This window comes from Salvelinus sp. IW2-2015, linkage group LG32 (assembly GCF_002910315.2).
Source record: "Salvelinus sp. IW2-2015 linkage group LG32, ASM291031v2, whole genome shotgun sequence".
Classification (NCBI taxonomy): domain Eukaryota; kingdom Metazoa; phylum Chordata; class Actinopteri; order Salmoniformes; family Salmonidae; genus Salvelinus; species Salvelinus sp. IW2-2015.
The window spans coordinates 35,568,801-35,587,717 of NC_036871.1; the positions used below are offsets into that span (position 1 = coordinate 35,568,801).

General features: G+C 42.8%; 1 protein-coding gene and 1 long non-coding RNA gene across 3 annotated transcripts; one reads left to right on the top strand and one right to left on the bottom strand.

The window, feature by feature from the left end:
- The first annotated feature begins 34 nt into the window (after positions 1–34).
- plekhj1 (pleckstrin homology domain containing, family J member 1) lies at positions 35–2,703 on the top strand. 2 transcript variants are annotated; one of them, XM_023977260.2, is made up of 6 exons: positions 35–409; positions 602–669; positions 759–825; positions 1,050–1,140; positions 1,275–1,338; positions 2,532–2,703. In XM_023977260.2, exons 1-6 carry the CDS (start codon positions 316–318, stop codon positions 2,604–2,606), a joined length of 459 nt encoding a protein of 152 aa, XP_023833028.1. In that variant the 5' UTR covers positions 35–315; the 3' UTR covers positions 2,607–2,703. The 2 variants fall into 2 exon arrangements, with proteins under 2 accessions (XP_023833028.1, XP_023833027.1); XM_023977259.2 differs by lacking the exon at positions 2,532–2,703 and adding an exon at positions 1,439–2,035.
- Positions 2,704–3,206: 503 nt separating this feature from the next.
- On the bottom strand, positions 3,207–6,073 carry LOC139023518 (uncharacterized). The gene is made up of 2 exons (XR_011474640.1): positions 5,862–6,073; positions 3,207–3,581 (listed from the first exon to the last, which is right to left on the bottom strand). It is a non-coding gene; the product is annotated as an uncharacterized lncRNA (long non-coding RNA).
- Between the last annotated feature and the right edge of the window lie 12,844 nt (positions 6,074–18,917).

Here is an 18,917-nt window from a genome sequence, read left to right on the forward strand (position 1 = left end):
CCAACCACAAGTCAACACATTTCATGACGCTTTGTCAGTTAGGCAGCGAGTAGTTGAAAGTAAGTGCACTTCTTCTGACAGCAGCAGGAGGCGGCTTGTGAGGAACTAGCTGAAACGAGTTTACCCGCATGAAACTACCGCAGTGAGACGTGTAACGATGGATATTACCAACACTGACATTTTGACAGAATAGCAAGCTAGGCTAGGTTGCCCTCCGCCATAAGGACATGGCTCTTTTTTAGCTGAGAGTGTTGCTTACCAAAGATTTGTATAATTAACGGTCAACCCTGTGCTGCATTTGTGAACCGCCTCAGGATGCGTTTCAATGAGAAGGAACTCATTTCGTTGAGTCGCCAACCATCTGAGAGGGCAGCGGAACTTGGCATGCGAGGACCGAAGAAAGGAGATGGTATGACTAATCCGAGTGGGATCACTATCATTATCACTGATGTCCATAACACCTAGTCTAGATCTTAGCTACTCTAACTTGCCGGTTAGCAATTGTTACTCATTCATTGGAAGGCTACTGTAATGTCAAATTGATGGCATGATCAGGAAGACGTTTGCTTATTCATTCATTTGTTCTCATCTGTTATGCCAGTTGTAAAGAAGAGGTTGGTGAAGCTGGTGGTTAATTTCCTGTTCTACTTCCGAACTGATGAGGAGGAGGTAGGACGAGTTACCACCACCATCTTATGTCTGTCTCTGACTGTATGGGGATTGGGCAAGTGACAGTGGGTGTTTTCTCTCCTTGACAGCCTCAGGGTGCCTTGTTGCTAGAGCAGTGTCGGGTAGAAAGAGAGGACAGCCAAGCCTTCTCAATCAGTGAGTCCAAAACTGATCTCTCTTCTCTGCATTCATTGTTGAGTTTGGTTGGCTGTGACCCACTTTTTGTTTGACTTTTTTTGTAATTTAGCAGATGCTCTTATCCAGAAGAAATATTGCTAGAGTGCCCAACAAGAAAAGAAAAACAAAGTCCATTTTAAGCTTTAGTCATTGTACAAAAACATTGTGGGAACTGCTGTCCTAAGGAACCAATCTTCTCTCAGCTTTTCTAGATGAGGCAGAGAGGAAGTACCTGTTTGAGTGTGACTCCCAGGAGCAGTGTCAGGAGTGGATTGACTCCATCATCAAGGCCAGGTAATATAGGACTGCCCCATTTCACTTGCCTATTAGTGCAGAGGGTACAGCTACAGAAGCTATTCAGGACCAGGGTGGGTGACTATTTGTGTGACTCATCCTAGTTGCAACTCTATTCCTCATCTGTCCTACAGTTATGAGTTCATGAGGAAGAACTTGATCTTCTATCGTACAGAGATCCACCGGCTGACCGGCAAGGTAAGACAGACAGACCTGTTATCTGGATGGTCTCTTCTAACCATAGACTTTACAAAGTAACTTTACACAACCTGAATACACACTGATTACCTTCTCCTAGGACCCTCTGGAGCAGTATGGTATTGAAGATGAGACGCGCTTCCAGGTCACTAGTGGCCTACAGCTCATGCCTAAAGACATTTAAGATGTACTGTAGCCCCTGCCTACCTATGATGGACTAGTCACACCAACCACATCCCTTAGCATCTCAATATTATAGTGGTCTTTTCTTGCGAGAGAGTCCAACCTAGGTAAATGGGAAAGCCTTTTATATTTTAGATTAATTGTTTGTCTGTTTTTATGTTTGTTGTAATGATATGGCCTCCTATATCCACGTACTGTACAACTCTTTCACGGGCTACTGCAGTGATATTCAAACTTTTTACTAAAAAATTTTCCCGACAATTTCTGGGGACCACATTTTTTTCCCTACAATATTAACTTTGACCCTTCTGTCACCTGCTGTACATTTAGTCATTTCACTCATTGAGTTGGCTGGCTGTGTGATTCTCATTTCCTATATATGTAGATATGTTTTTTTTTTACAATGGTTTTCTAGTGTAAGAAGCTGTGTTCTTAGTACAATGTGACGACTGTAAAGCTGTCAGCCTTTGAATGTGCAGAGGTTTTTGACTTCTTGAACCCCCCCAGTGAATGAGACTGAAATGATGTACAGGCTGCACTTTTATCCAACCCACTTCTTTTTTCACTTCATGTTCTTGTATGTCATGTGTTTAGCCAGATTGGCAATACCTTTTTAGCTTGACCAATATTCCACGACAGTTGATCTTATTGGTGTTTGGTATGATTACTAATCTTATTTGTACTTTAGACCAATGTTTTCATGATACTTTTGCACATGTTTGTCTAGAGAATGGATTTGACTTGTGTACAGTCTCTCTCTGTAACAAATACTTGTCATGACTAGTTTAAGAATTGCACTCATCTACCTTCTTACCTGCCTACTTTTAAAGCTATTTTACATCAGTTAATCTGTTTGTCTAACACTTTAATTCAAATTGAGGACTACTGTTATTTAAATGTGAAACTGACAATGTCATCCTCTAAAACTGTTTTATCCAAAATCAAAGTCTGACTTGGAATAGAGCAGCAGTGATCTTACAATGGTAACAATGCATGTTACTTTTTTCCAGACTACAATTTCCTCAACACTGCATCACTGTTCTAGGACACTGTATCAATGGATTTGCAGAATGTCCTTCCAATAATGACAATGCTTTGATAATGTCTGGGTATGTATGTTGAATGTTTCTGTTGCGTTACTTTGGCACGTTGAGTGTGCCGTGTGGTTAAACCTCAAGCCTGATTCTGCTTTTACTTCAAGTAATACAATGTCAATTTCACTGTCATACTTCAATACCACCAAGTATGAGATCTACAATGTATTTTTTTTTTTTTTTTTAATAAAGTCAGATTTTAAAGACATAACCTTTTGTGAGTGAACATGTTTATTCCAAGCTTAATCAATGTATAAGTCAAAATGTAGTGTAAAAATGGTCTCCCTGTCACCAGTTGATCTATTGCTCACGCTGTGTCAAACAACTTCTATCTAGTGCACAGAGACCGGATGCCTCCGATTTCCAACGACAGTCCCTGATTCTGGTGGCCTGTCCCTGACTAGAGCTGTCTCAAATGTACCTGATTATTCTTCAAATAAAAATGCAAAGATTTAGACTGATATTTCAATAATCAAATGTTGTATCGCTGGTGACACCTTAATTGGGGAGGACTGGCTGGAATGGGATAAATGAAATGCAGCACTCCACCATTCAGGCCATTATGGTAGAGTGGCCAGAAGGAAGCCACTCCTCAGTAAAAGGCCACTGACAGCCCGCTTGGAGTTTGCTAAAGGACTCTGACCATGAAAAACAAGATTCTCTGGTCTGATGAAACCAAGATTGAACTCTTTGGCCTGAATGCCAAGCATCATGTCTGGAGGAAACCTGGCACCATCCCGCTGGTAAAGCACMGTGGTGGCAGTGCCATGCTGTGGGGATGTTTTCCAGTGATTAGTCAGGGTCGAGGGAAAGATGAACGGAGCAAAGTACAGGCGTGGCTTCGGGACAAGTCTCTGAATGTCCTTGAGGTTCCCATCCAGAGCCCGGACTTGAACCAGATTGAAAAGACCTGAAATTAGCTTTGCAGTAATGCTCCCCATCCAACCTGACAGAGCTTGAGAGGATCTGCAGAGAAGAATGGGAGAAACTCAGCAAATACAGGTGTGTCAAGCTTGTAGCATCACCCAAGAAGACTCTAGGCTGTAAACCCTGCCAAAGGTGCTTCAACAAAGTACTGAGTAAAGTGTCTGAATACTTCTCTAAATGTGATCCTTCAGGGTATTTGTTTTTATACATTTGCAAACATGTCATTATGGGGTATTGTGTGTAGATTGAGGATTTAGAATAAGGCTGTAAAGCAACAAAAAGAAAGTATTCACACCCTTTCTCCCCAAAAAATATTCTTACAGCCTGAATTTTAAATTGATTAAATTTCTATTTTTTGTCACTGGCCTACACACAATAACCAATAATATCAAAGTGGAATTATGTTTTTTGAAGTTTTAACTAAATATGAAAAGCTGAAATGTCTTGAGTCAATAAGTATTCAACCCCTTTGTTATGACAAGCCTAAAGTTCAGGAGTAAAAATGTGCATAAGTTGCATGGAATCACTCTGTGTCAATAGTAGTATTTAACATGATTTTTGAATGACTTCCTCCTCTCTGTACCCCACACCCACAARTGACAGAGTGAAAATAAGGAAGCCTGTACAGATTAAAAAATATTCAAAAACATGCATCCTGTTAGCAACAAGGCACTAAAGTAAAAATGCAAAAAGTGTGGCAAAGCAATTTCCTTTACATCCAATACAACACATTATTGACTCAAGACATTTCAGCTTTTCATTTTTAATTAATTTGTATACAGTGAAAAAACATAATTCCACTTTGACATTATGGGGTATTGTGTGCAGGCCAGTGACACAACATCTACATTCAATACATTTGAAATTCCGGCAGTAACTCAACAAAATGTGAAAAAAGTAAAGGGGTATGAATACTTTCTGAAGGCACTGTATCATTGGGTCCTACATTTCAAATCAAATCAATCAAATTTTATTTGTCACATACACATGGTTAGCAGATGTTAATGCGAGTGTAGCGAAATGCTTGTGCTTCTAGTTCCGACAATGCAGTAATAACCAACAAGTAATCTAATCCTAACAATTCCACAACTACTACCTTATACACACAAGTGTAAAGGATAAAGAATATGTACATAAAGATATATGAATGAGTGATGGTACAGAACGGCATAGGCAAGATGCAGTAGATGGTATAGAGTACAGTATATACATATGAGATGAGTACTGTAGGGTATGTAAACATAAAGTGGCATAGTTTAAAGTGGCTAGTGATACATGTATTACATAAAGATGGCAAGATGCAGTAGATGATATAGAGTACAGTAATACATATACATATGAGATGGGTAATGTAGGGTATGTAAACTTATATTAAGTGGCATTGTTTTAAGTGGCTAGTGGTACATTTTTAACTAATTTCCATCAATTCCCATTTTAAAGTGGCTGGAGTTGAGTCAGTATGTTGGCAGCGGCCGCTAAATGTTAGTGGTGGCTGTTTAACAGTCTGATGGCCTTGAGATAGAAACTGTTTTTCAGTCTCTCGTCCCTGCTTTGATGCACCTGTACTGACCTCGCCTTCTGGATGATAGCGGGTGAACAGGCAGTGGCTTGGGGTGTTGTTGTCCTTGATGATCTTTATGGCCTTCCTGTGACATCGGGTGGTGTAGGGGTCCTGGAGGGCAGGTAGTTTGCCCCCGGTGATGCGTTCTGCAGACCTCACTACCCTCTGGAGAGCCTTACGGTTGTGGGCGGAGCAGTTGCCGTACCAGGCGGTGAACAGCCCGACAGGAGCTCTCGATTGTGCATCTGTAGAAGTTTTGAGTGCTTTGGTGACAAGCCGAATTTCTTCAGCCTCCTGAGGTTGAAGAACCGCCTGTCGTGTGGGTGGACCAATTCAGTTGTCCGATGTGTACACCGAGGAACTTAAAACTTTCCACCTTCTCCACTACTGACCCGTCGATGTGGATAGGGGGTGCTCCCTCTGCTGTTCCTGAAGTCCACAATCATCTCTTTGTTTTGTTGATGTTGAGTGTGAGGTTATTTTCCTGACACCACACTCCGAGGGCCCTCACCTCCTCCCTGTAGGCCGTCTCGTCGTTGTTGGTAATCAAGCCTACCACTGTAGTGTCATCCACAAACTTGATGATTGAGTTGGAGGCGTGCATGGCCACGCATTCGATTTCAGCACTACAAGACAGGGCTCATTCGTTACTGTATTACAAGAAAGCAGCTACCAGAATGACCACTAACCACTAGAATGACCACTAGCGACAAAGCTTGCACTAGCGACAAAGCCTGTTTTTTGGTGAATTCACTCACCTGTTCACAAATTCGGACTCCATTTTCTCTGCACAACATGTAATGGATATAATGAAAAATGTGCATTTGTCTTTTTCTCTCACTTTGTGACATCAGGGCTGGCAACATTGCAGAATGTGAAACTGAAAGAGACTCTGTTTCCATTTAGCCTACTGCCAGTTAAATCTTTCCCGAAAAAGAATTGTGCCTTTTGCACGTGTCTTCTAACAGAGGTATTATTCCACAAAACAAACAGGGGTTCCAGTGACACATTGTTGACAGAGTAACTGCTCCTTTCTGCTGTTCCTCCACCATGCTCTGTAACCCACACCCTACTCAATTATTGACACAAGCAATCTCATTAGGTTTAATAGAGTGGACTCATCAGAGCACCAGAGAGAGAACATTTAGTTGTTTTCCTGTCCTGATGTGTGCCATTGTGTTTTTTGTTGTTGTTGCATACTTGCAGTTGTCTGTGTGTCTGTCTTTGTGTGAAATAGAGAGAATTTGGCAGGGTGGTGCATGTAGTATGAATACAGACAGAGGTTTAGACTCTGTGGTTGGTCTCTCTGTCTTGTTACCATTCAGGAAGGGACTTTCCCAGAGAACAGTTGTTGAATTCCTTCCTTGAAGGTATCCCAATGGGCACAGATGTCAGTRCAACGTCTAGTTTTGATTTACTTTTGATTGAGTTGTCAACTAACGTGATTTCAATGTGAAATCAACAAAAAATGTTAACCATGTCATTGGATTTAGGTTAAAAAAATGGTGAAAATAATAATAATATTCCTGAAATTCCTTTACATTGATGACTTTTTGAAAATCCAATCAGTTTTTGCACTTTGATTCAACGTCATCATGGCCAGCACAAAGACTGAAATATGACATGTTGTTATTCCACATTTTATATTCTATGGGAGTTATTGGAGGAACGACTTGGGAGCATTCACTAGGTTTGAACTAGTTGAGAACGATAAACGCAACTCCTAACATCACCCCTGGTGAGACAAAACCGTGACTCGTCAGTGAAGAGCACTTTTTGCCAGTCCTGTCTCCCTGTAGCGCTGTCTTAGGCGCCTCACAGTACGGACATTGCAATTTATTGCCCTGGCCACATCTGCAGTCCTCATGTCAGTAGAAAGGCCTCTTTAGTGTCCTACGTTTTCATAACTGTGACCTAATTGCCTACCGTTTGTAAGCTGTTAGTGTCTTAACGACCGTTCCACAGGTGCATGTTAATTAATTAATTGAACAAGCATGGGAAACAGTGTTTAAACCCTTTACAATGAAGATTTGTGAAGTTATTTGTATTTTTACGACTTATCATTTGAAGACAGGGTCCTGAAAAAGGGTTGTTTCTTTTTTGGCTGGGTTTAGCTACGTCACCAGCTAACGTACTACAAAAATCCCCTTTTCCACATTTTGTTATGTTACAGCCTTATTCTAAAATGGATGAAATATTTTTTTCCCTCATCAATCTACACACAATACCCTGTAATGACAAAGCAAAAGCAGGTTTGTATACATTTTTGTATTCAGACCCTTTGCTATGAGACTCAAAATTGAGCTCAGGTGCATCCTGTTTCCATTGATCATCTTTGAGATGTTTCTACAACGTGGTTGGAGTCCACCTGTGGTAAATTCAATTGATTGGACATGATTTGGAAAGGCACACACCTGTCTATATAAGGTCTCACAGTTGACAGTGCATGTCAGAGCAAAAACCAAGCTATGAGGTGAAGGAATTGTCCGTAGAGCTCCGAGACAGGATTGTGTTGGGCACAGATCTGTGGCTAGACGGAAACCGCTCCTTAGTAAAAGGCACATGACGGCTCGCTTGGAGTTTGCCAAAAGGCTCTCAGACCATGAGAAACAAGATTGAACTCGTTGGCCTGAATGCCAAGAGTCACATCTGGAGGAAACCTGGCACCATCCCTATGGTGAAGCATGGTGGTGGCAGCGGCAGGGATTGGGAGACTCGTCAGGATCGAGGGAAAGATGAATGGAGCAAAGTACAGAGATCCTTGATGAAAACCTGCTCCAGAGCGCTCAGGACCTCAGACTGGGTCAAGGTTCACCTTCCAACAGGACAATGTCTTGGCTGTGTGCTTAGGGTCAACGCAGGAGTGGCTTCGGGACAAGTCTCTGAATGTCCTTGAGTGGCCCAGCCAGAGCCCGGACTTGAACACGATCAAACATCTCTGGAGGGACCTGAAAATAGCTGTGCAGCGACGCTCCCCATCCAACCTGACAGCTTGAGAGGATCTGCACAGAACAATGGGAGAAACTCCAAATACAGGTGTGCCAAGCTTGTAGCGTCATACCCAAGGAGACTCGAGGCTGTAATCGCTGCCAAAGGTACTTCAACACAGTACTGAGTAAAGGGTCTGAATACATATGTAAATGTGGTATTTCAGTTTTTTATTTTTCAAACATTTGCAAAAATATCTTAACCTGTTTCTGCTTTTTTTCATTCAAAAACAATTGAATCCATTTTAGAATAAGGCTGTAGCGTAACAAAATGTGGAAAAAGTCAAGGGGAAATTTTCCTAAAATATATACAAACATATTTTCCCTTTGTCATTATGGGGTAATGTGTGGATGTGTGAGAAAGAACACTCAAATTTTATCCATGTTGAATTCAGGCTTTTAAACAACAAAATGTGGAATAAGTCAAGGGGTATGAATACTTTGTGAAGGCACTGTAACTCAGGTGAAGACAGGGCTCATAAGTGATCGTAGTGAACTCCCATGAGGGGTACTGAAGGAGCCTTGGGGTGCACCTTTTAACTAACTACGATACTAGAGGGTGTGCCCTGATGTTGCACCTGCAATCTGGTTATGACCCATAGAGATGGCTGCCATATACACGTTCAGTGTAGATGGGGCCTTTCCTGCAACCATGAGCTCCTGGAGGAAAGTAAAAATGACAAATTGGGCAGGAAGGTGACATTTCTGCATGGTCGACACAACACTTCCTGAACACATTTCACTTGTAGGAATACAGGGTTCGCATAGAGCAGGCATCATCTAGATTTAGCCGCGGGCCGTTTCTTTCATGATGGTCAGGGAGCGGAAACATAATTACAAATCATGTGTAGACTGCAAATTGACCGCAAGAATCCACAAACAGATATGACTAAAACAGAATTGTTTCAAACCTTGCTTACCTTTGTATATACTGAACAAAAATATATTTCAATGATTTTACTGAGTTACAGTTCATATAAGGAAATCAGTCAATTGAAATAAATAAATTAGGTCCTAACTATGGATTTCACATGACTGAGCAGGGGTGCAGCCATGGGTGGGCCTGGGACGGCATAGGCCCACCCACTGGGGAGCCAGGCCCACCCAATAAGAATGAGTTTTTCCCCACAAAAGGGATTTATTACAGACAGAAATACTCCGTTTCATCATCTGTCCGGGTTGCTGGTCTCAGACGATCCTGCAGGTAAAGAAGCCGGATGTGGAGTTCCTGGGCTGGCGTGGTTACACGTGGTCTGCTGTTGTGAGGCCGATTGGACGTACTGCCAAATTCTCTAAAACGACTTTGGAGGTGGCTTATGGTAGAGAAATTAACATTAAATTATCTGGCAACAGCACTGGTGGACATTCCTGGAGTCAGCATGCCAATTGCACGCTCCCTCAAAACTTGAGACATCTGTGGCATTGTGTTGTGTGACAAAACTACACATTTTAGAGTGGCCTTTTATTGTCCCCAGCACAACGTGCACCTGTGTGTTGATCATGCTGTTTAATCAGCTTCTTGATATGCCACACCTGTCAGTTTGATGGATTATCTTGGCAAATGAGAAATGCAAATGAGAAATCGTGCAATAAAAGATCCCAGAAATGCAGGGATGTAAACAAATTTGTGCACAAAATTTGAGAGAAATAAGCTTTTTGTTCTTATGAAACATTTCTGGGATCTTTTATTTCAGCTCATGAAACATGGGACCAAGACTTTATTTGTCCTTTATATTTTTGTTCAGTATATATGATCACATCTCTATTATGCTTGGGAATACTTGGGAACAGATTACAAAATTAAAATCAATTGGAGCTAATTTCCTGGTGTTTTTAGAGTATTTTATGTACAACAATTATTATTATTTTGCCCAGAACAATTGGGGGGCCAAATAAAACCATCCAAGGGCCAAATTTGGAGGGCAATCCTGGAGCTACAAGGCAGTCACATTCAGGGGCCACACTCACAACTTCAGTATGCTGGGTTTGGGGTGCCAAAGCTTGCCATTCACTTGTGACAGGTCTGCTCGAAGAGGGAGTTCCCATGGTTGAGAGCTGTACAAGGTCTGAAAACCAGTGATGTTGTGGCCAATTTGGAGCAACAAGTAGAACTGACGCGCTCTCGAGACTAATCTTCCTCAATACTTGAGGGAGCAAGGGAATTGGTGGAAGCGCATACAGCAGCCATCTGTGTGATAGGGCATCGACCCTGAGTGGGCCTGCTGGACCCTTTATTGAGAACCACATAGGACAATGGGTTGAGTCTTGCGATGCGAGCCGACGGCAATGGCCCTTCCGAATCGAGCCTAGATCATCTCCATTACTGTGGGATGTGTCCTCCAGTCTGAAGGAAGAGGGCCTCCTCTGGAGAGGTCTGCTGCCTGATTCTCCAACCCCGGTGAGTGTATTGCTCTGAGGGATGTAAAGTGTCTGCTTGCCCAAAGCAGTAGCTCACTTTCTACCTGGTGCAGTGAAATTATTTATATTAAAGATGCACCAATATGACATTTTTTGGCCGATACCGATATCTGATCTTTTCCTTGCCCCCAAAAAAACAATAGCGCTAACCGATATTTAACATTTTTGCGGCCTTTTAAGCATTCTAGTACAGTTAAATAGTTAACACACACACATACATGGAACGCAGCGGTCTAAGGCACTGCTTTCCTCAGTCGGAAATCCACGACGACCCATTGTGCTGTCAGACTCAGCATGCTCATGGGGCTGACATCGCTGATCCAAATGTCAGTTGTGAAGGTAATAGCAGTGACGCTAATAGCAATACTGTGTAACTCCGGTAGGGCAACATCTGAAAAATAGCACCAACTTGGTAATGTGTACCGGTGCTCGACCAGTCGGCGAAAGTCAACATCACCCACGACAAAGAACGGTTGATTGTCAAGGACAATGAATTCCATTATCTTGGCGTTTATGAATTTCGCCTTTGAGTTGTCTCGCTATAATGTTCTTACTCTTTCAAATGACTGCTCGACTTGTTGACTGCTCGATCCACACACCAGAAATTGTGGGCTAGGTTAGGAATGCTGTGTTGCACATGTAGCGCAAAATTTTACCTGGTGTCATTACATCATGTACCGACATTATATAGGTATGCACGTCAACTTTGACATCGGTTTTGCACATCGGCGTTAAACTAGACATTGGGCCGTTGCCGATGTTGGCATTTTTAGCTAATATCATCCGATTCCGATATGTTTACATATATATCGTGCATCCCTAATTTATATATACACTAGATGACTAATAGGGGGCGCTGTGTTGAATCTACCGCGTCTCCATCTTGACACTCCCAAGATTATAAAAGAAATTGGGAAGCTTTAGAAATGCATTTATTAATGTCTAGATTACATGTATTATATTACAGACGTCTTAATGCATACTTTTACTTTTAAATTATATTATGTGAGCTAAACATAAACATTTAAAATGAAAGATTATATAAAAACATTTTAGCTAAACTACCATTTTTAGAGATTACTAAAGTCACTGTTCCCACTACAACAACAAAAATACTTAAATTCATGTAATTTTGGCCTTGAAACGTTTCATTGAAATGGTGTAGAATTCCATTCATTCCTATGGAGGACTGCTCCTACTGGGGAGTGCCAATATGGCCGACAAGTGGCTTCAAAGCCTCTCAATGGCCAATAAATAGCATCAGTCATCCAGGGTTTATATACATCATTGGTGCAGTGCCCTTGACCTCAGTCCACACTGGCGGTTGATGTGTGCAACCACGATTGTCTTGTCTGTCAGTATGAGTACATGTTGTCCTCTCAGTACTGGAAGGAAGTACCACCTTGCGCTCCGGTATGTTGATGTAGGGCGTTATCCATGGTGCTGACCATACACCATTGAACACTGACTGGTTCAAGACTGCTCCCCATCCCTGTTGGGAGGCGTATGTGGTCAAAGTCACCCGGTTGTGAACTATGCCTAGGAGAGCTCCACTGGAAGTTTGAAGTGCTAAGCGCCACCATTGTATTGCTCTCAAGCAACTAATTGAAATTGTCAGCTTTTTGTGTTTGTCCCTTCTGGGACATAGATTGTGTCTGTTGTACCAGCTCTGTATTGGCAGCATGTGGAGCACGCCCAATGGTACAACATGGACTGCAGCAGCAAGGAGGCCTAGGAGCCTCTGACTCTCTAGAACGGTCACCTATTTTCTTAGATTGAATGGTGAAAGACAATTTGTCAAAGATACCACACTTTCTGGAGAGACTGTTGCTTGCATTATTTGGGTTTCCAGTGTCAAGCCTAAAGTGCACACTAAGTGGGGACTAGATTACTCTTTTCTAAATTCATTGGTAATCCCCAAAAAACTGAAACACGTTTTTTGATGGAAAAAGACTTTCTGTGTGCTAGTAGAATGGGGATATGAAAGTATGCATCTTTCAGGTCCACTGTGGTGAACCAATCACCTGATTGTACTGACTTAAGGATGGTTTTGATCGGCAGCATTTTGAAGGGAAGTGCTGAAAGATGACGATTCAGGCACCTTAGGTTCAGGATCGGACAGAGGCATCCGACATTTTTTGTTGGATCTACCTCTTGTTGTTTTCAAGACACCCCTGAAGCGTGGGTGTCGCTGACAAAATTGTATTGCGCAGCCTTGTGTTAGAGTGCGTAACACCCATTTGTTGGCCGTTTACCTTTTCCAGCTGGAAAGGTGGTGCTCGAGGAAACTGTGATGTGCTAGATAGTCGGTCTCATCAGGATCGAGGCTCTGTGTGCTGTGGTGCAGAGGGGATGTGGCCTGCATATGGTGCACTTCTGCCTCTTGGGCGATGCTAAGCTCTTCGGTAGGGCTGAGGGTGTCTGTTCCTCCAGTCCTGAGCAGCATTAGTCTGAGCCTGGTTTCTTGGCATCCCAGTTGGGACCCTGGGATGGGAGAAAAGGTTTGCTGGCTGATGCATTGTAGGCTTTAGAATGAGGCACTGAGGCTTCATATGTGCTTCTCTGTCTTCCCTAGACACTTGGAGGAGGTGGGCCACTGCTGGGCCAAATGTCTGGGCAGGTGTTATGGGTACACCTACGAGTGGAACCGTCTCTTTGTCAGGGAGCTTAGACTGAACTAACCATAGGTGGCGCCGTGCCACACACTGTGTTGCCAAATATTTCCCAACCATCTGAGCAAGTCTGTAACTGTATACAATTCATTCACGGTCTCAGTATCATAGTTTGCGGAGAGGGGTTCATGCAGCTCCTTCTGTTAAAAGGCCAGTACTGCTGCTGAGTTGCTAAGCCTAGCGGCTGAAGCAGTGCTGTCATGTGTTCTGCGTAGGAAGCGATCAGATCTCCTGCATCGTTTGTTAGGCAGCTCTTGGTCTGAACTGTGACGGAGAGAAGTAGGCAGAACAAGCGATGCAAATTATTTGTCCATACGGGGGAACTGTCCAAAACCACTCTCATCTGCAACATATACTGTAGCTAAGTGAGTGCATATGCTTGGCAGGAGTTCTGTCATTTGGCATGCTCCAAGTGCATTGGATATAAATGCACAAAGTCTTTGAACAACAGAATGGATGTCTCAGTCTTTGAAGAACTGAATAAAACATGGATGTGGACGCCATGGCAGTAGGTGCATGTTCCACTTTGAGGTTCCTGCTTGCCCTCTCAAATATTTCAGACAAGGATATTTTCTGGTTGACCATCACTGCCAGGCCAGCAGGCTGGGACTGGACGATGTTAGAGCTGTGGTACGTAGCATCATCACCAGAGTGCTCATAAGAGTGGGAGGCTCTTGTGTGTCATGTGACTCAACAACCATGCTGCGTTCAGAGGTAGGGGTTGGGTTGGTACCGGCGGAGGAAGACTGGCCAGGATGTGCTCGAGGGAAGACTCAATGGTTGCCATACGACTGTCCAGTGACTTAATCTCCTTGCACATCTCAGTGTTTTGAGATTTGTGTCCAGGCGAGGATGAGCAATGGTGTTTATTGGGCGGTGGATCACGAAGGGAGCGAAACAGGTTTTTAGACCTGGAGCGTTTGGAATGATCATTGATCTGTGTGGCAGACTCATCTGATGAGAATCCAGAGGCTCCCCCCCGAAGCCCACAAGTTGAGATTTCATTGCTCTTGGTTTGAATTTTTGACAGTGAGTGCATGAGCTGCTACCCTGTGCAGCCACTTGAGCATGTTCAGCTCCCTAGCAAAGAACGCAAAGTGTGTGCTCATCTGAGGGTTGGTGTTGTTTTTCACACTGTTGATATGGGTGGAACAACATCCTGTGTACAGTACTGAATCAGTGTGCTGTCAGAAGGTGAGTGTAGCTGGTGCATGAAGTCAGGCGCAGGAGAGCAAAATGAGTGAGCAACGTACTTTACTCAAAAAATAAAGGCACAAGGTAAACAAATACACTTGACCAAAATACCAACGGTTAATATAAGGCACGGCTGAACACAGCACCCGTCGAAAAAGTCATCATAAACCGAACTGAACATACAAATAATCACGCACAACAAGCATGGGGGAAACAGAGTGTTAAATACATGAACATTTAATTGGATAATGAAACCAGGTGTGTAGAAAATAAAGACAAAACCAATGGAAAATGAAAGATGGATCAGCGATGGCTAGAAGACCGGGGACGTCGACCGCCGCCCGTACAAGGTGAGGGACCGACCTCCGCGGAAGACGTGACATGTGCAAAGAATGGATTTTCACATAAGAGAAGTGTGTTCCAAGAAAAAACATTTTTTTTTAAATGCTTTTTGTTTTGGTGTGTTTCTGTGTATGCTTCAATTGCCTCTGTATCGGCTTCAGATGCTTCGAGAGAAAGTTATACTTATTATACTTATAAAGTTATACCGTCATGCTTTGGGTTCGAGACTCCCGCCTAAATATTTATCAAGGTCCGGGCTTTAAACTCCTGCCCATTTGAAGTTATCTGACTGGCATTGTCAAGCGTGGACTGTCTGTCTCGGTGTTGGTGGACTCGGTCAAGTGAGGACCGGTAGCCAACAGGACCGCTAAGCTCCGTGATCACTCCAAACTAGGGAGTGGCAATGCTGGATCAACAGGCTGGTATGGCAGTGAAGCGGGGACTGGCACGACATCACGAGTCAACAAGTGCCCACAACAGATACAACAAGTTAACTAGCTACGGTAGCATTGTGTGGCTAACTTAGCCAGCTAGCTATGAACTAACTTCCGAGGTAACTGACTTCTCTATGTGGCCGTGTATGGAAATTGTCTTTCTGGGCCGGGCAACAGTTAAATTGTAGTACCAAAGCAAAACTGTAGGAGCAGTCAACCAAACATTAGGGTGTTTTTGTTTGACCCACTCAAACATGACCAAAGACATGACTGAAACAGAAACTAGTGATGGGCATTCCAGCTCTTTTCAGTGAGCAGGCTTGTTCGGCTCAGCTCACCAAAAAGAGCCGGCTCCTTCGGCTCTGCTCACCAAAAAGAGCCGTCTCTTTTGGCTCCCAAACGGCTCTTTTAAAAAATATATGTTTTGTATTTTTTCAAATCAAACAGTTTGCGATAGTTTGACTATGATTGGTGTTAAAACAATTCTAATTAAATTATTAAATGAAATCATACTCTACCTTAACCACAATGTATTTAAAAATGCATTGGTTTGTTATGAAAAAGAATGCTATTAAACATGTGCATTTAAAGTATAACTTTTTAATGTATATAAACAAAGTGCATATAAATGTAACAATTCAAAACCAATACAATCTGAACATAATAATAGAATATTGCACCATATCAAAGAAAAATAAATAACAATGTGCAAAATGCAACATTAAACTGGTCCCTCTTTTCTCTCTCTTCTTTAATGCCATGTTATAACCAGCAGCACACAGCAATGTTGACCATATTTTGCTTTTATGAGAGATTTGCATTCAGAAATGCAAGCTGCCTCACTTTCGAGGGGCTGATGCGGTTTCTTCTCTCAGTAATTATTTGTCCCCTTTTTGAGATGACCCTCTCAGAGGGAAAGGATGTGGCCACTATGCAGAGTCTCCCTGTCATGACTTTAGTAAGCCGTGGGTAGACAGAGGCCTTGTTCTTCCACCAGCTCAGAGGATCTGCAGGTCTTTGGAGGAGGGGCTCCTCCAAATAGGATCGGACCTCCATTATGGCATCTGATGAGGGATTCCTTCGTGCTGCATCCCCAGTTGCTCTCTCGTCAAACAGCATCCAAACAGCAGATGTTTGTGGCACTACTGCTGGTGCTTCTGCTCCATCTGATCCCTCTTCTTCCTGTTGCCCTGGTGCCTGAGCCAGCTGACTGCTGGGGCTGTCCCTCCCTGCTACTGAGGTTATTCTTTGAAGAGCCTCATCAATCGCTCTGGCATCACTGAAGGCTAACTTCTTAAACATGGGGTCAAGTGCAGCGGTTTCTGATAGCACGTGATTATATTCCATTCTGTGGAACTTTCTGTCCATTGATGAACATAGGGTGTCCATCAACTCTACCACATGTCCTGTGGTTACGTTTGCTTCTCTCTGGCAGCTGACTGTGATTCGCTGCAGACCCTTACACAGGAGTTTCACTTTTGAGGCTGTCACATAGCTGAAAAGAGAGAACAGTAACTTATTAGTTCAGGTTCATGTTTTGTCTACTGATTCTACATTCTCATCTACTGCTCATATGCATATATAATACTGGATTAAATAATGATGTAGTAATAACTGCTTACTGTACCTCTCCACTGATCTCCACAGTGACCTGCTCAAAGGGTTCCAGGACTCTGCACACCTCCTCCACCACCTCCCATTCCTCTTGGGTCAGAGCATCAACAGGTGCATTGACAATGGCCAGGGTAGAGATGATGGCATCCTTTGACTCGGTAGAGATGATGGCATCCTTTGACTCAAGAAACCGCTTCAACATATAAAATGTTGAATTCCACCTTGTAGTGCAGTCTTGTTTAGGCCTCAGCTCAGGCATCCCCCATCTGGCGTTGTGCAGACTTGCGTTTTTCAGCACCTACTGTGCTCCTTCAGAGCATCTCTTACAATCAGGTTGATTGTGTGGGCAAGACATGGATGATGGGTCTATTTTAAGATTTTCATGGCTTTGGTTATGTTACCTGCATTGTCGCTAACACAACAGACCACTTTTCCATCTACTTGCTATTCTCTGGCCACTCCCAACAGTTCCTCTGCCAAGTTTTCTGAGGTGTGTCTGTCATTGAACTCAAAGCAGTCCAGAAGACAGCTAGACATTGAAAAATCTTCAAAGAAGTGACATGTAACCGACATGTAAGAAGTGGTTACCCTTGCTGTCCAGCAGTTAGTGGTAAGGCAAACTGCAGTAGCTTTTTGGACTCTTTCCAGCACTGAAGCCTGTGTGCTCTTGTACAGTGTGGAATAAGTGATTTTGAAAGGGTTTTCCTGCTTGGAATTGTGTACATTGGATTTAGACTATTGCTATCATTTCTAAAACCTCTGTTCTCCACGATCGAAAATGGCTGGAAATCGGTGGCAATCATTTAAAGCCAATGCAATATCAATTTGGCCTTGTTTTGCTACATAGACTTTGGCATAAACTGGTCAATAGAAGACTGCGTTGCTGTGGGTCGCGGAGTAGGCCTACTTGACTGAGTGGATACTGGCTCCACCACTATCACTAGCAGGCCTGCTAGTTTCTCGAAGCTCTGCTACAGCTAGCTTCACAGTTGGGTGCACAGTTCGCATAAACCGGTGTAGGTTGTGCGTAGAACCGGCTTTATATGAGATTTTGTTTTGGCAAATTCTACACTGTGCTCTAACATTGTCTTGTTTATTAAAATGCATCCAAATGCTACTGTGCTTCAGACTGATTTTCCAGCTGTTGTTTTCACAGCTGTCCTTCCTCTCTCTTCGTTTGCTAAGTGTGACTGTGAGTGAGTTGGCTCGGCCTTCCCTCGCGCATCTTTGGTTCATTGGTTGACACTGCGTGTCTGATTGCGCTTGAGCAATTAGGCCTATATTATTTTATTTACTTTTTCGTTCTTTGAATTAGTTAATCCTATTCATTTAAATATTTTGATTATTTATATCTTAATTTTTTAATAAATATATTTGTCTCTTCTGATATGTGAGCCGGCTCCCAACGTTCACCTACAAGAGCCGACTCGTTCGCAAACGACCAATCACTAACATAATCCAATTTACCTGGGATATATACAAATTGGTGTGATATTTGAGGCTCTCTCTCAATTGACTGTATAATGAACACACATATGATTTCAGTTCATGAGTGTGTGATATGGGGGTTGGAGACATGTTTAATTCGACATTATAAAGAAAACGTTTTATGTTGCAGATCACCTCCTGTCGACTCCACTCCTCGACTTTCGGCTACAGTCGGTTGCTTTAGCGTACTACTCAAACGAGCCCATTATTAGCTTTCAATGGAATGTCTCAACTGTAACAAAGAGACTATCACATTATGGTGCTTCTTCCTTCTTCTTAGTTTCACTTCAAAGTAATTGACATTTTTATGATATCTTTAGCACAGTAATGTCCCCTAAAGATGTTTCATCAAAGATGGTTTAGAAACTGTGGTCACTGGTTTCACCTCCCTGCCTGCCCCTCTGCCTGGTAGTCATTCGTTACCATAAACACAAAGTAAAAAACAACAACTTTTTCTACCATTTCTCTTCATAAAATCTGATTGTACACCTAACCCCAACCTTAACCATACTGCTAACGTTATGCTTAACCCTAACCTTAAATTATGACCGAAAAGCTAAGCGTTGACTTTGTGGCTGTGCTAACTAGTGGAAACCCTCTGTTCCCTTGACGACGTAAAATGTGTGATTCAAAAACAGTGACGTCACCGCGCCATTCCCATGTTG

Excerpts from the sequence above, each read along its gene's own strand:
- plekhj1 (XM_023977259.2), top strand. The coding sequence starts at position 316 with ATGCGTTTCAATGAGAAGGAACTCATTTCGTTGAGTCGCCAACCATCT. Across the intron at positions 410-601 it reads AGGACCGAAGAAAGGAGATG|TTGTAAAGAAGAGGTTGGTG; the intron begins GTATGACTAATC and ends CTGTTATGCCAG. Across the intron at positions 1,339-1,438 it reads TCCACCGGCTGACCGGCAAG|GACCCTCTGGAGCAGTATGG; the intron begins GTAAGACAGACA and ends ACCTTCTCCTAG.